The sequence below is a fragment of the Microtus ochrogaster genome, chromosome 6 (genome assembly GCF_000317375.1).
Source record: "Microtus ochrogaster isolate Prairie Vole_2 chromosome 6, MicOch1.0, whole genome shotgun sequence".
NCBI classification, from domain to species: Eukaryota; Metazoa; Chordata; class Mammalia; order Rodentia; family Cricetidae; genus Microtus; species Microtus ochrogaster.
The window spans coordinates 81,110,698-81,127,719 of record NC_022013.1 but is presented as its reverse complement, the minus strand read 5'-3'; the positions used below and the strand labels follow the sequence as shown (position 1 = coordinate 81,127,719).

The 17,022-nt window shown below is 37.4% G+C and overlaps 1 protein-coding gene across 1 annotated transcript in view; it reads left to right on the top strand.

The window, feature by feature from the left end:
• Nucleotides 1–3,341: 3,341 nt before the first annotated feature.
• Cr1l (complement C3b/C4b receptor 1 like) overlaps nt 3,342–17,022 on the top strand; it is a 33,443-nt gene continuing 19,762 nt past the window's right edge. The window contains exons 1-6 of the mRNA XM_026779992.1: nt 3,342–3,748; nt 9,211–9,390; nt 10,020–10,119; nt 13,368–13,453; nt 15,789–16,242; nt 16,307–16,404. Of these exons, the coding sequence (XP_026635793.1) occupies nt 3,634–3,748; nt 9,211–9,390; nt 10,020–10,119; nt 13,368–13,453; nt 15,789–16,242; nt 16,307–16,404 (1,033 nt within the window). The 5' untranslated portion in view covers nt 3,342–3,633. The remainder of the gene's footprint in view (nt 3,749–9,210; nt 9,391–10,019; nt 10,120–13,367; nt 13,454–15,788; nt 16,243–16,306; nt 16,405–17,022) is intronic.

Sequence of the window (17,022 nt, the reverse complement as noted above, 5' to 3'; positions counted from 1 at the left end):
TAATAAGCATTCTATCCTATGGAGTCTAAGTCTTGTATAGCAAATGGCTTGGCTAGATTATAAGAGGGTGGTAACTATGACTATCTAATCTCCAATCCCATCAAAGGCCTGAGATGGGAGATAATATTACTTGAACAGGCAGGAAGTACAATCAAGCAGTTTCCAAAGTGAGCAATATATGACAGAGACAATTAGCTTCCTAAGCAATCACCTAAAGTCTCTCATCTGCAATGTTGAAGCAACCAACTTTGGCTAAGGCCTAGAGTAACTGACAGACCATTCTCAGAGACAAAAAATTTTTCATAACCTTCTTACCCTGTCTTGGTAAGATTTGACAGTCTTTTTCCTTGTGTCCTGCTTATCCATTTTTGGGTACCATGTACTTTGTCAGCGGTTGAAATATGGGTAGTTCCTTGCCCAAAGGCCAATGGTGCCAAGAAGAAAACAAACTCTGAGTGGAGTGTCTTCAGTGCTCAACCTTCTCATGTTGATTGGTACTGTCAGGAGCAATCATGTCTCATGTTCTGTTGCAGGGAGGCCACTTGTTGGTCCCGGCCACCCAAAACCAAAATAACCACACAGAAACTGTTAATTAAATCACTGCTTGGCCCATTAGCTCTAGCTTCTTATTGGCCAACTCTTGCATCTTAATTTAACCCATTTCTATTAATCTGTATATCACCACAAGGTCATGGCCTACCAGCAAAGCTTCAGCACGTCTATCTCTGGCTGTGGATCCATGGCATCTCTCTGACTCTGCCCTTCTTTCTCCCAGCATTCAGCCCAGTTCTCCCTGCATCCTAACTTCTGCCCTATCAACAGGACAAGGCAGTTTATTTATTTATTAATAGTAATCACAGCACACAGAGGGGCTCCCACATCAGTTATCCTTTTCTGTGTGTCAGAAGTCAGTGATTTACAAAGCAACATAACTATATTCTGCAAAAGACTACAGTAGGGGATGGAAATTTTAGAAAGAAAGGCACGATCTCATAAAAGTGATAATTATTCCCCCTAACTCTTTAGCATGGCTTAAGATGAGCCTATGTTCCTAGAGGTGGTCTTCTGGCCCGGTGGTTGATTTTGCCCAAGTGGACTATTAGGTCTTTATTCAGGCCAGGTATTTTTTTCTTGACATAAAAAAGTTATCCTTTAATGGACTTTTATTGTTACCCTAACACAAAGATTTAAATGAAATGAGTGTTCATTATAGTAAGACTAGTCACCATCAATTCTTTTTTTTTTCCTGTAGTAACATTTAGTTTTATAGTAATGGAGGCAAAATAATAGAGTATTGAGTTTTATGTTGTTTTGTCCAAAAAATACTGTAAGTGAAAATAGTATGCAAAATGGTGACTATTACAATGGAGCACAAATCTAACCTAGCAAGAGACCAGTTGTGGCAGGTCTATGGACTTGTAGACATTGTGAGATAGAGATTGTGAGAGTCAAGACACTGGAGGTGAACTAGAAAGGTGTGATTTGTGGTTAAAGGGGATAGTTGAGCTTATGAAGAGGATACAGTTCTAGTGACACTTCCAAGATACTATATGGGCATTGGTGGCATAGTAGAGTGGAGGATAAGATCATAGACAAAAAAGAAATTATGAGGCCAAGTATGTAAAAAAAAAAATCTATGGCCTTTTAAGTCCGTGAGTGCTAAGATAAGAGGAACACTGGTGGAAGTGATTATCAGCCAGGAGCTAAACCCATCAAGGACTGAAGAAAGAGAGTGGGTGCTAAGAAGTAAGCCCACACCCATGAGGGAATGATACACTCTGATAGCGCTCGGCATAAGAAAGTTGAGGAACTGAATCCACCTAACTGTAATATAACTTCTTCCATATTCTTTTGAGAATAACTCAATTTTTAAATGACTCCTACAGTACTAAACTCAAAGCGCTGCCAGGACTGGTTCCATCTGAAAGCCCCAGAGGAGAATCTGTTTATTTCTTCTACCTTATAAAGGCTGCTGGCATTTGCTCTCTGGAGGCAGCAACTCTGGTCTCTGTTTTCACTTTCTTCCTCTCTGATCTAGTATCATATTTTTAAAAGGATCCTTGGGATTATGAAGTCAGAGTTACCTCCCCATTTCAACATTCTTGATTTAGTTTAATCAGCAAAGTCTTTCCTACCAAATAAAGTACCACAAGTTCTGAAAACAGAATGTGGACGTTTTTGTTTACACGGTCTATTTCTCTCTTGGAATCTTTGAATTCTTAATTCTGTTCCCTAAATTTGGCCCTCTATATTTGTTATTTCAATAAGTACTACCATCCATCTCTAAGTAGGGGGCTATTTCTTGATTCATTCTTTCTTCCTTCCCTTCCTTCCTTCTTTCTCTCTTTTTTCTTTCTTTCTATCTATCTTTTCCTCTTCGTCATTATTAAGAAAGGAACTAAATCCAGTGCAAATCCTGTTGATTCCATTTCTGGGATCTTATTAATTGTTCACCTGTCTTCGGATCTCACTTGGATTGATGACAAGATCCCCTAGCTGGTCTCCCCCATTCATTACTGCACTGACCTAATCTAGGCTGAATAATATTGATGTTATATTTGTGAGCAAAAACTTCTGAAAAGAAACTGCATCTGCCTGTGAAAGCAAACTCCTGAAAGGTATCTGTGTCTGCAGAGACTGGCTGATTAGAATTTCAGAACTATGGAGAGATTGCAATATTGCAGGGCCACAGGCTAATTACCTTATTTTGTTCCTGGCCTCTGAAACAGCCATTCCTTGCTTCCTGTGTCAGAACTAATATCTTGAAACATCAGATTAAACAAAACAAACAAACAAAAATTCCAAAGCAAGCAAGCAAACAATAATCTTTTAGAATCTATTAATTTAGCAGAAAACTAGCTTCTACCAATCAAAAGCTAAGAGTGCCATCAGATAGCAGCTTGAGCCGACAGAAAATCTTACCCCACATTAATATATCTGCTTCTCTGATGTACCCACCAATGTATTTTAAACTTGATTTAAGACTTTCACTGCTCTGTAAAACCCTAAAACCTTTGTGGAATTGCTTCCACGTTGGGACACGGAATTTGGAGTAACCTAAATCATTGTTCCAGGGTTACGGTCACGCAGAATGACTCCAGAATAAACTCTTATTCCTTTTAAGATGAGAGCTGTTGCGTTGACATATTTATAAAATTTATGTCTGATTGACTCACTGCTTTAATTTTTGTTTCCGTGGCACTTACATCTGAATTCATCACACAGGACCTGAGACTGAGGGCTCTCCATTTAAAAGCCAGTTGCTGGTTAGCGCTAGGCTCCACCCTTGCGGACTTCACGGAGTGGGGGAGTAAGGCGGGTTATTTACAAACCGAGTTCCCATAATGCCTTGCTTTCTTTGGAACTGAAAGTACTTAAAATTAGAAAACATCCTGGAACTGTCTTGCTAGGTTTTGATCATGTGTCTCCGTCCCTGAAGCGATCTCCCAGGAGGTATTCCATAGTTCCATAGAAGGCCCACGAATGAGAATAAACAAGACCCCGCCCAACAACGGGAAGCGGTGTTGAATAGCTTTTTTAACCCCCCCGGAACTCAGCGTCATTTCCCGCACCCTGGGCGTGGTTGCCTTCTCTTTGCCAGTTCTACTGGGCTTGATACCGGTGTTGAAGAAAATGAAGGCTTCTCGGAGCTCAGAGCGTCCGGGCCCCGCGGGGCGCCTTGTAGCTTTCAGCCGCGGCGGAGCGAAGCTGGCCATCCTGCTGCTGTTCCTTCCGCCATCAGTTTTGGGTGAGCCGCAGGGAGGTGCGGGGAGGCACGGACGCGCGGTGCACTGGCACCCGCGGTAAATGGGGCAGCACAGACCCCAGCGCTGGTGTGAGTGTGCCGCTCTCAGCCCAGATAGTGCGCAGTCGGTAGGTCTCCCACCGGCTTGTCTGTACTGCGTGTAGCCAGTTGTAGTGAAAGGAGGCGGTGTGGAGGTTGGGGAAGTCATGAAAGTCTGGGAGACTCAATTTCTAATCCTAGAATTTAGTTGTGAGGAAAGTTAATTTGCCTGTATGTTTCCTCATCTGTGAATCTGAGATATTAAGGTATTTCGTGATGTTGTATTTAATTGGTGTTGTCTAGTGTCTAACCCATGTTCTGCTGCTTAATTTGCTTCTGTCCTGGAGCCCTTATTTATGCATTTCTCTTAAAGCCTAGACAAACAGGTCTAGGGACTGATTATCTCTCGCCCCAGATCCTCTTCAACTCAGTTGAGTTCCTACTTTAAGGAAGATCCTCCCACTTCCACCCTAGGTTAGGGTTTGAAGAACAGGAAGACCCAAGTTGCAATGAAATATTTGCAAGAAAAAGGGACTATAGAATTTGCATATTACACTTTAGTGATGGTTAAGGGCAAAATAGAGTGCCCTTTTTACCCACTATGGAAATTGTATGTACTCTTTCTACGTCTTTAATAAGAATTTTCTCAGAGAAAGACTTCCTTGAAGACTTTTTGCATTGTTTAGACTCATTGACAGTTGAAATGACAGTCTTAAGTGTTTTTGTTCAACTCGGGGTTTAAGCTTTTCCTCTAGACCGATTACATATATTAATTGAACCATTTTTCCTGAGAGCAGAAAAAATAAAAACAAAATTTCTGCAAAAAATTGTATTTAAATATTTATCTCCCTAGGTACACATAGTAACTGGTCAGGTGACAATATATGATAAAATTTAAATTTTTAGAAACGAAGTACACCAAGAATGTTGGGAATCTTCTATCAGTGCTTAGTGATCTTTGTGGCTTTGTCATCATCTGGCTGAAATGGTGCTACAGTTTTGCCATAGTTATTAAGATACTGTTACAACCTCAGGCATTATCATGTGCAAAGAAAATTTACCAAGGTTATCACAGTATCCTTCAAATGTGACTCAGGCTATGGAGTACTTTAGAGAGTTGAAATGAAGAGACTACTACTAGAATGCTTCCATTGGCCACAGCACTTTGTGATTTAAAAAAAAAATGTGGTGGAGAGCTGCACCTCAACTCATAGAAAAACTGGTTCTGGGTTTCCAGTCTCTGCTACTTACAGCTGAGGACCTTGGATCCAGCAAGTCAATTAACAAATGTCCACATGTGTGCCTCTGACAGCATTATCAAATGTATGAAGCAAAAATGGGCGGGTCCTGTTAACAGCAATAAATGAATCTACTCTTAGAGTTGGAAGCTTCAGTAACCCTCTATCAGAACTAGACAGATGTAGCAGGCAGAAAAACAGTAAGGACATAGCAGAACTCAGCAACGCACAACAGTAGAATATACCTTCTTCCCAGGCTCATACAGGCCATCCATAAAGTGGTACAGTAGTTAAGTGTTACTAGAATACTGTTGGAGTTGGTGGACTCTGGCATGCCCTAAGATACTCTTGTAGGATCATTTCTGTTAACTGCTGCGTGAAGAAGCCAAAGAAGGGGAGTTAGAGTTTGTTTCCTGTGCTTCATAGTGCATCTCAGTTTCCATATTCTCAGATGTGTGATTTATAGTTTATATTAGCTAATGATAGGCAACATAACCTTCTTACATGTCCTGCACTGAGAAATACTCACTAAAGATGATTATAGAAGAGTAATTCCAGAAAACAAGGTGGCTGCACTGACTACCCTTTATTGCCTGAGGACACACACATGTATAAGTTGTATGTGAGAGACACTCAGAGGAAGAAGTGCTGATCATATAAAAACAAATAGCAACAACAAAAATCTAGACAGTATCAACTAGTTGATAATACTAGTTGAAATACAGCCGTATATATATTCCTATTAACAAAATCTGTGATAATATTTTGTCACTTAAGTGTTAACTAATGATATTAGATCACTGTGTCTAGTAAAGTATTTAAAATGCTTATTCCAAGCCAGGCAACGGTGGCACACATCTTTATTCTCAGCATTCAAAGGCTGAGGTAAGTGGATATATCTCTGAGTTTGAGGCCAGCCTGGACTACACAGTCAGCACAGCCAGGACTACACAGAGAAACCTCTTGAAAATAATAATAAAATAAAAATAATAACAAGAATAAAAAATATTAAAAATAATAAGATCTTATTTCATTTGTATAGCATTCCTTTAAATATTTATGCAGACCATATTTATAAATTTATTTTTTAAATTTTGTTCTCTCTATTTTAGCTAATAAAGTTGCTTAAGCAATCTTTTCAGAATCTCTCCACTAAAGGGTAAAGCATGTAGAATAGGAGCAGAATATAGAGTGTAGCTCAGGTTGACAGCTCATATTTCAGCAGTCATGGAAGTGGTCATGAGTTCACAGTTGTGATGGCTCAGGATGAATCAATCAATGCCTTAAATGGAACATTTGAAAGTCGGTTACATCTTCCAGGACAAAAAAAGCATGGTAAGATAACAATGCACAGGCATGCGGACAGCTAAAAGTATGCAGACTCACTATACTGTATATTGTTAGCAAGAAGTCATGAAAGTTGTCTTGTGCTGTTTACTGGCAGATAAGGGACTGCTGTTGGAAAGTGACTCAGCAGTGTCTCAAAAAAATTTCTATCATGTACCTAGGCATTTTACTCCCAGGTTTTTACTTAAGAGAAATAAAAATCTGTGTCCAACAGAGACAGCTACATTAGTTTTTGTAGCTGGGTGGTGTTTTGTTTTGTTGTTTTTAGATTTTATTTATTTTTATTTTGTCTTTGTTAGTGTGTATTAGTATTTGCTTGCATGTATGTCAGTGCACAATATGCATATAGTACCTACAGAGGCCAGAAGAGGGCAACAGGTTTCCTTAGACTGGAGTCACATAAGGTTGGGAGCTGCCATGTGGGTGCTGGAAATTAAACCTGGGTCTTCTGGAAGATGAGAAAGAGCTCTTAACTGCTGAACCTTCTCTCCACCTCCGTCATCCTGCACTATTGGAAATAGCCAATAAGTAGAAACAACCAAAAATGTCCTTCAGTTAAATTATGGCATATTTATCTAACTGAATATTTCTCAGCAATGAAATACATATACCCTGGGTAAATCTCAAAGTAATTACTTTGAAAAACTAGACCAAAGAGAAAACAAAGACTGATATTTGTATGAAAATTTCTTTTAACTGGATGCTGCACTTGGGATTGATTCCCTTGTTGGGACTAATGGGGGAGACAGTTATCAACATTGTATTCATCCTACTTCTCAGCTAAAGAAAAGGTGAAGACATGATATTTGAAATCACAGAAACTTTCACTCAATGGTTTTGTTGCTGTTCTTTCTCTTTTCTCCATGTTTATCACAGTGCTTTTCACAGGAATTGTATTTTTCACTTAGTAGGTTTTTTGTTTTGTTTTGTTTTTGCTGTTATACAGTATTTTCAAAGTGGTAATAACTTTGAAACTTAGAAATATATGAACTCTAATCAAAACTCTGCAAATGAGGGCTTCTTGGGACGTAGTCTGTGTGGATTCTTGATGGTACTTATTTTACAGTATATTATTTATTTGCTTATGGCAACAAAACACATCTACTGCTTATAATTGGGTGCTAAGCTCTGGGCCTGGTATTTATCTATAGGAACAAAGGTTATTTAGTCTCTTACCTTCACATTGTCTATCTCTGATAGCTATTGACAGAAATCCTATCAAATGTATACATATTTAAAATAGAAGTTATAATAATAAAATATTATTGATATAATAGGGGAAAAGATAATGGGTAAAGTAAGGACAGGTAGTTTAAGTTTGATATTTCTCAGGTCTGGAAAGTGGTATGTTAGACGAGACCTGGAAGAAGACCGGAAGCTGGAGAGAAATGAAAGATTCCACATAGAAAGTTTCAGAGATAGAGGATGAATGCATGTCTGGAGGAAACAGATGTGGAAAGTAGTAGTCTGGTAGGAAGTCAGGTTGAACGTGATGAAACATACATGTGAAAACAGAGAACAGGACACCATAGTTCAGTGGAGTGTGGGGACAGCCACAGCCAGACTAATATTGGAGGAAAATTAGGAACGTAAGCTTTTTTGGAGTTACCAAAGTTCCACATATGCAAAACAAGATGCAGTCAGTTTAAAAATTAACTAGAAATACATTGTTAAAAGTTTTTTGTATGCCTTAATCTACCCCCTTAAAATTTGAATTAATTAATTGAGAGTTTTGGTAGGAAATGAAGTCATAGCAAAAATGTAATATTTCCAAAGTTAAAATGATTTTTTTCCAACAGATAATTATTGATTACTTGTTATTTGACCCTAACCGACAGTTAATTTAATTCTGCTAAGCCTTAAGGGAAGATAACCCAGTCTAGAAGTTAAATAAAAACATGTATTGGAAAATATATTCACAAAATGAAACACAGTTACAGATTTTGAATTTTATTATCCCTCCTGCCATCACTTGGCCAAAGTGCTGATCCACTCCTGAATGCCAGAGAGGAAGATCATGGGCCAGGAGAGCTGGCCGGTTGACTGAGACTGAGAGGAAGGATGCAAGGCGTGAGTCAGTTTTGGTCCAGGAGAGGAAGGAAATGTGAGGATGGGATGGATGAAACCTAAGCACAGGTACTCTCTGGTTGAAATTTGAAACTATGTTGGAGTTTCCCTTCAGCTAAAGACTGTTTATCCTACCTACATTATGTTAATATGTTATATGTGAATTAAGCTACATACACATTGCTTTAAAAAAAAAGGGGGGGGGAAGAGCAGAGGTATCCATAAGTCCAATTCCAGAGGATCCAACATTGTCTTCTGATTTGCAAAGGCACTGCATGCATGGGGTGCACATATGTGCATTTAAGCACAAGAGTCACAGAATAAAATCAATAAATCTTAAAAAAAATTATTAAAGCAGAGGCATTTTTAAAGCAGAGGCTCACTTATAGATGCTAACTAAAATTATTTTAAAAACTTAACTGTAAAAATACCCATTAAAGGTACTGGAGAGATAGCTTAGAGGTTAAGGGCACTGCCTATTCTTCCAAAGGTCCTGAGGTCAATTCCCAGTAACCACAGAGTGGTACATACACAACCGTCTGTAATGCGATCTGGTGCCCTATTTTGGCCTGCAGGCACGCATGCAGACGGAACACTGTGTACATAATAAATACATAAATCTTTAAAAAGAACATTAAAAGAATCATTCCCTTTACCACTGTTAGGGTATTCTTTTTCTTCTTTGATCACATCTATAAAGTATATTGGAGAGAAAAAAAAGGTGAATAAAAGTTCCTCCAGTAAGTGTAATGTTGCTGTGGTCTCATTCTCCAGGTCAGTGCAAAGCCCCATCATGGTTTCCATTTGCCAACCGTATAACTCAAACTGATGAATCCGAGTTTCCCATTGGAACATCTTTGATGTATGAATGTCGCCCAGGATATATCAAGAGGCAGTTCTCCATCATATGTGAACAAAACTCAGACTGGACAAGTGCTGAAAACAAGTGTATACGTGAGTAATTGCAGAGGAAGATGACAGAAAATAGATACTTTGTGGCAGAGTAGAGTCTGTTTCAAGTTTGTCTCAATTTTAAAATTATGACACATGTCATTAATAATATTATCTAAGGCATATATAATACATTGACTCATTCTTGTAAGTCATATCTTTACTCTGTGCTTCTGTCTTCTCAATTGTTGATAAATTTAATAATAATGACCATCACAGAGCATGATTGATGAAAAATACCCTCAGGATATTTCACTTAGTGTATCCAACTTTGCACAAGTTTCACTAAGTAATTAGTGATTCCAAAGCAAATAAATGTATATTTAATAACTAAGAGATGAAAAAAATCCCAGACTTTGAGGCCTGTGAATTGAAACACATAAAAGAATGTCTTGGTAATAAATGAAGTATTTATGTTTTTGGATGTCACCATGTGAAAATAAGAAAGAACTTGGATGGGAGTTCTTTTGGAAAGAAGTGTCTGGTGAGTTTCCTCGAAGTAGCAAAAATCTGTGAAATGTTACAATTTTATATGCTCTGTATACAGTAAGTTACAGTCAGGTTAGAACTTCATAAATTTAGGAAAAGTTCAGTTTACTTTACTTTGTTCAAAAATTGTTTCTTTCTCACAGGTAAATCATGTACAAATCCTAAAGATCTTCAGAATGGCATAGTAAATATAATCACAGACATTCAGTTTGGATCCAGTATTACTTATACTTGTAATACAGGGTGAGTTGGCAACAACAGCTCTTCATCAAGACTTCTGGAACAGCAATACTACCTTCTATCCAGGACTCAGGAAAGACATCTAATTTGTTACTTCCTGATTTGAGTTTTGGTTGTGTTTTTATTTGTTTGTGCTAAAGGTTGAACTCAAGGCTTTAAACATGCTACATAAGTGCTCTATAGCACGTCCACACCATCAGAATGTTGCATAGCCTTAAAAGGCTTGAATATAAGTGTTTAATTCTTGATTGAAATATACAAAAATATAACATGACTATGTGAGAAAGATATGTTATCCCTGCTGAATAATAAAGACAGCACACGTTAGTCAGCTTTCCATTACTATAACAAAATAATTGAGATAGTTAAAAGGAAGAAAGGTATGCTTTAATTCAAAGTTATAGAAATCTTAGTTCAGTTCATGTTCACTTAACTCTCTTGCTTAGATCTAAGGTGGCATGGCCCATTAGAGCAGGGACATGGTAAACGTTTCACCTCATGGTTGCCATGAAGAAAAGAAAGGCTTTGAGGCTAAGATCTCAGTATCTTCTCCAGAGGCATATAGCTGGTGAGCTAACTTTGTCCCTTAAGGCCCACCTCTTAAAGATTCTACAACAGCCCAATAAGATCATAGCCTGGGAGGCTAAGCCTTTAAACTATGAGCCTTTGGGGATGTTCCTAACTATGACAACATACATAGGAAGTAAAACACTCACTGGGTTGGTATGGTGCAGACTAAACACACAGTTTTTGCATTGATAAATCCTGAACCAAACTGTGAAAAAGAAGTTGAAGAAACTGTGATGGCTGTGAGTTAGCTTTGCAGGTACATGTTCGAGAGCAAAACCATATAGTTGAATGTAGCTGAAGAGGCAAAACATAAATTCTTAGATAAATTCCATTTACTTACTACAACCTTCGAACAAAGAAGCCTTAGGACCTAATGTTTTCACCACTGAATTCTAATTTATTTTATGAGGCCAGTACTATGCTAATACCAAAGCCAGACATGACAACAGAAGGAAATTACTGGACAATATCCTTAATAAACATGTTATAAACATTGTCTACAAATTACTAGCAGGCAGACAGAATTTATAAATGCATACACTGGGGCTAATGAGATGAAGCTTCAACATCCATCTAAAAAGCCAGCCATGGCTCTGTGTGCCTGTAATCCCAGCACTGGGAGAATGGCAGATCCTAAGAGTGTGGTGGCCAGACAGCCTAGCCAAAAGAGTGAGTTTTCAGCCCAGTGAGAAATTTTTTTCTCAAGGCAGTGGACTAACAGTGATAGAGGAAGATGCCTGGCATCTTGCTCTGAGTTCCTTGTGCACACATACGAGCACACTGTGTAGCACAATTAATAAAAACCCAGAGACAGAAATTGGAGTTCAACTTGAAGGTCAGAAAAGCAAAACAATCAGTCACTGACTCTTACCTCTACCTTAGTCTAAAATGGCGATTCTGCCTCCAGGAATCTCAGAATGAGACTGTAAGTGGGCGATAGAGGCATGCACCACTATCGCCCAGTTTCTGTGGCAAACTAGTGTGGCTACTGGTGTTAAAGGTGTGTGCCACTACTGTCTCGTTTGTAAGGCTGATCAGTGTGGCTGTTTTACTCTCTGAACTTCGGCAGGCTTTGTTTATACAAATGAAATATCACCTCAGCACTGTCACACAGACCCCATGTACACTCACACAACATACCCACTGTCATACATCATGATTAAGTGGGATTTATCCCTGTAATGAAAACTTGACAATGTACAAATAAAATGTGATATATCACACTGAAAGAATGAGGTGTAAAAACATAGCCATTACTAGAAGAAAAGACATTTGAAATTCAAATTTTCTGTTGTTAGAAAAGCTCTTTAAAAGTTATTCATAAAAGGATTAGAGATTCTGCATATATTTTCCACATATGACAAGCCTACAACTAACATTGTTCTCAGTGGTGAAAGGCAGTCTTTTCTTTAAAATTAGGAGCACAAAAGCATTTTTATCATTCTCAAAGGAAAGCTTTCCCTGTCCTATCTCTAAGGATCTCCCTGATTTTGGACTTACTTGAATATCCATCAGTAGGTAAGTGGTTAAGTGAGTGGTGGTACATCCATGCTGTGAACTCTAACTTATAACAGAAAGGATTGCTTGATAAACCTGCAGTTATTATGCTGAGTAGAAAGCTAATCATATATGGTTACATTCTACATGATTCTTTATATAACTTTTATAAATTATATAATTATAGAAGTAGTCACCAGCAATAAGAATATGGTAGGAAAATTGGGAATAGGATGAAGAAAAGTGAGTGCCACAGTAACTAAACAGAACAAGAGATCTTGTGTCAATTTTAGTTCTTTCTGTAGTAGAAAATACACAAGCTTACATGTAAAATTGTATCCTCTTTTCCACTGGTTGCTGGTGGCATATGACTTTTCCCCAGCATTCGGATCTCTGAGTTCAAGGCCAGCCTGGACTACAGAGTGAGTTCCAGGACAGTCAAAAAGAAACACAGAGAAATCCTGTCTTAAACAAACAAAAAGGAAAGAGGAAAGAAAAAAAGAAAGAGGAAAAAAAAAAAAACAAAAAAAAAGTTTCTTTCACAGAGGAAAAGGAGCAAGTGAAATTTAAAACACAATCCTTTACAGTTGCACTTCCCAAAATGCCTTGTTTTTTTTAATAAATCTAACATAATAGTTATGAGTTAAGTTGCTGTGAAATAAGTGTCATGACTTGTTTTAATTTTATGACATACTAGACAACTTACAGCATATTAATTAAGTATTCCTGACTTTAATCTGTTTTTGTTCAACTTCGGTCAGATTTGAGTTCTAGGTTCTACATTAATGAATCTTGCTGATAAGGCATAACCTTATCCAGGCATTCACATTACTTTTTCAAGGTATAAATTAATTCTTTCATATTAGTATTATATACATATACACATGACATTTCTTTTGCCCTCAAGAAACTTGTAATGTCTTTAAAAATAAGATTTATAAGAAACAATTATAATTTATTGCAGATTGCATGATAACATAATAAAAAGAAAAATCTCATTTAGTTAGGAAGGCATTAAGAAGAAAATCAAAAAGTCCAAAGAAGGATGTAAGATTTCAGAACTCATGGTCTTTGACAAGAAAAAAAAAAATGTCCTGAAGCTTTCAAGGTAGTAATCTCTGGGAAGCAGCAATTTAGCAGGCAATTACTTACGAATTAATTAACATTCTTTATTCTGTGTATAGATACCGCCTCATTGGTTCCTCTACCGCTATGTGCATAATCTCAGGTAACGGTGTCGTTTGGGATAATGAAGCACCTATTTGTGACAGTAAGTTGAAATTTTTATTTCTATCACCTTTACTTATGTACTTTAAATTTTCTCTGGAATTATACAATTTTTGCAGATCTAAGATTGAACCCAGGGCCTTATGGCCTTATGCCTGTTAGGAAGTACTCTATCACAGATGTAAACCTAAAGCCCTATAAGTGATTTTAAAAATTGTTATTAAAATTCCTCTTGTATAATCTGTTTTTCAAGAAAATGGAGATGTTCTGGCTAGTTTTGTCTCAACTTGACATAAGCTAGAGTCATATTGAGAATAGGAATTCTTGGTTGAGAAATTCCTCCGTAAGCCTGTAAGACATTTCTTATTTAGTGATCTCTATGGGAGAGCCTAGTCCATTGTGGGTAGTGTCAGTCCTGGGCTCGTGGTCCTGGGTTCTATAAAAAAGCTGGCTGAGTAAGTCATGAGGAACGTAAGCTTCCATGGCCTCTGCATCAGCTTGTGCCTTCAGGTTTCTTCCTGATTAGAGTTCCTGCCTTAGCTTCTCTCAGTAGAATGTGTTTTAGGATGTAAGCCAAATAAACTCTTTCCTCCTCAAGTTGCTTTTGGTTATATTTTTTCATCACAGCAATAGTAACTCTAAGACAGAAGACAACTACAACATTCTTGAACTACAACATTCTTTAAGTTCTTCTTGGTCCTGGGATGTTCCTTTTCTAACTGTAGAATGTGTAAATGTAAAAAGTCTTCCAATCTTATTTTTAACTCAGTTCACTTTACGTTGTGTTTGTTTTTCAATCTCTAACATAACTATCATCCTGATTGGCAATTTAATAAAATTTTTGTCCATATTTTTCAAGGTTATTGAAGCTGTGGGCTAACCTACACTTTCACATGTTGTAAACCAAGTTTCTGTCCTGCCCAGACCTACAGCCATTCAGTCCCAAAGAAACACACAGAGGCTTATAACAATTATAAACTGTTTGGCCTATTAGCCCAGGCTTATTATTAACTAGGTCTTACAACTTAAATTAACCCATAACTCTTGTCTCTGTTTAGCCATGTGGTGTCGTACCTTTTATCAGTACAACATTCTCATCTTGTTTCCTCTGTATCTGGGTGGTGACTGCATCTGGACCTTCCTTTTCCCAGAATTCTCCTAGTCTGGTTGCCCCACCTATACTTTCTGCCTGACTATTGGCCAATCAGTGTTTTATTAAACCAATACCATTAACAAATTTTTACAGCGTACAAAAGCATTATCCCACAGCAACATATGGAACATTTAAACATATATATTTTATTTAAAAAAGAATCAAAATTCAAACTGCATGTATTCTATTAAAACACAGTATAACTAGTTATAGCTGTGTCTGTACTTTTAACTGTTTAATTATCTAAAATTTCTATAACTTAAGCCCACTAAATAGCTCTAAGTCCCTGGGGGAAAGCTAGAGGAAACTTTGGAATATTTGAGAGTAGGCTATGTCCTGCAGAAGATCATTTCCTGTTTATGTGAATTTTTCTAGACCTATAAACCAATTCAACCTCTTTTACAGTAATTCACTGTAGATTTTTGTCCACCCAACCGATATCTCATCTCACAAATAACACTGTTCATAGTTACATGGTGATGATCTTGATAGTCAGATCATTCTGTTGTTTCTATAGCATAATACTAATGATCAAAATGTCTAAAATGATTTGAATTTTCATTGATAGTAATTCTTCAAGTTTGTGGAATGACTGTTCAAACCTGGTGTGCATTATTTACTAGTTTATTTACTTATTTTATAGAAATTCTTGTACATAGTTTCATATTTTCTAATAAATAAAATGAGTATGTTTTCTTTTAGTCTATGGCCTGTCTTTTTTCTTTTTGAAAATAGAAATTCTTCATTTTAATATTTTAACTTTCTAACTTTCTCCTTCTAGTTACTGATTTTTCTGTTCAAGAAATCTTTGTGTATTAGGACATTTTTCCCATCTTATAGTCTAAAAACTTTGTTGTTAATATTTTTTTTCAAATTTTCCTTTCAGTTGACAACAGATTTGCAAATTAATAGACAAAGAAGAAAAATCTGAAAGCTGATATAAACTCTGTAATATATCAAAGAGCTATTTCAAATGAAGAGGTCAATTGTATTTGTAATTTTATGTGTTTATAAGAAAAAAGTAGGAAAAGTTTATAGGAAAAAGTAGGTGTACATGTTGTTATGTGTGCCTAAATAACAACATTTTAAAATTCATCTACAAGTCAATAAATATTCAATGCTTTTAATGAACATTTGAGTATATAATGAGTATAAGTATCTTCAATTCAGTGATTCATTGGATTTCCCCTATTTATATAAAATATAATCTGTTTTCTTTGCCCAGGAATTCCTTGTGAAGCACCCCAAGCCATTACCAATGGAGAGTTCGTTACTCCTACAGAAGATTTTTATTATGGAATGGTGGTCACCTATCGCTGCAAAACTGGTGATAGAGGGAAAAAGCTCTTTAATCTGGTGGGTGAACCATCCTTACACTGTACCAGCAATGATGGTGAAGTTGGAGTCTGGAGTGGCCCTCCTCCTCAGTGCATTGAACTCGGCAAATGTACACCTCCCCATGTTGAAAATGCAGTCATGGTGTCTGAAAGCAGAAGCTTGTTTTCCTTAAGAGATACTGTGGAGTTTAGATGTCAGCCTGGCTTTATCATGGAAGGAATCAGCAGTGTACAGTGTCAAGACCTAAACAAATGGGAGCCAGAGTTACCAATCTGCTTCCAGGGTAAGTCTGATCAGGGCTTGGGGAGCATGCCATGCCATGGGGTGTTGGAGGACCAGAGGTAAAGGTTGGTTCTGGAAGAGGGCATATGGTGAACAGGTTGGATGAGTAAATTTTCTTGGGAGGGAATGTGAAATCAAGAAGGGTCATGTGTTTGTGGTGTTAGTACACCCTCACAACACATCCATTCAAACTGAGAAGAAGCTAAATATGAACAAGGAATGTGATACATCCTGGGAATTCTCATACACAGAAGTTCTTTTCATGTATTGCCATCTCCAGCCCTTATCAGTTATTCATATACTTAATATTTACTAATATGTAATGAGTGATCCTTGGCTAGTCATATTAAATGCATGCATATTTAATTCCTAAAATGAAACTGTGGGGTAGTTATTATTTTTGCCATATTGGGGCTTAGGGGTTAGATAGTTTTCCAAGACGATATAGATACTAACTTTAAGATCAAAGATTAAAATCCAGGTCTTTCCATTTGGCAGATCCTCCCAAGGAATGAAGACTTTCCTGTAGGTGATAATGGGTTATAAAGATATTAGAAGGACAGGAAGAGTAAAAGGAAAACAATGTTGCCAAAGATCAGGGAACTACTGTTACTCAAGAATAGAGCTGACACAGCTGGCCCTACTCTGGTTGACACTGTCAACCTCTGTCATGGCTGACACAGCCAGACCCTGCTACTTCCAGGATAGAGCCAGTCCTTGCTGTCATTAGTGTTGCTGACTGCTGCTCACTTGAGAGATCGTCAAGGCTGCCTCAACTGATGCTGTCCCTGGATGCATAAAGGTGTCTATCACATCTCTTGTCCTTTAGTTTGATATAT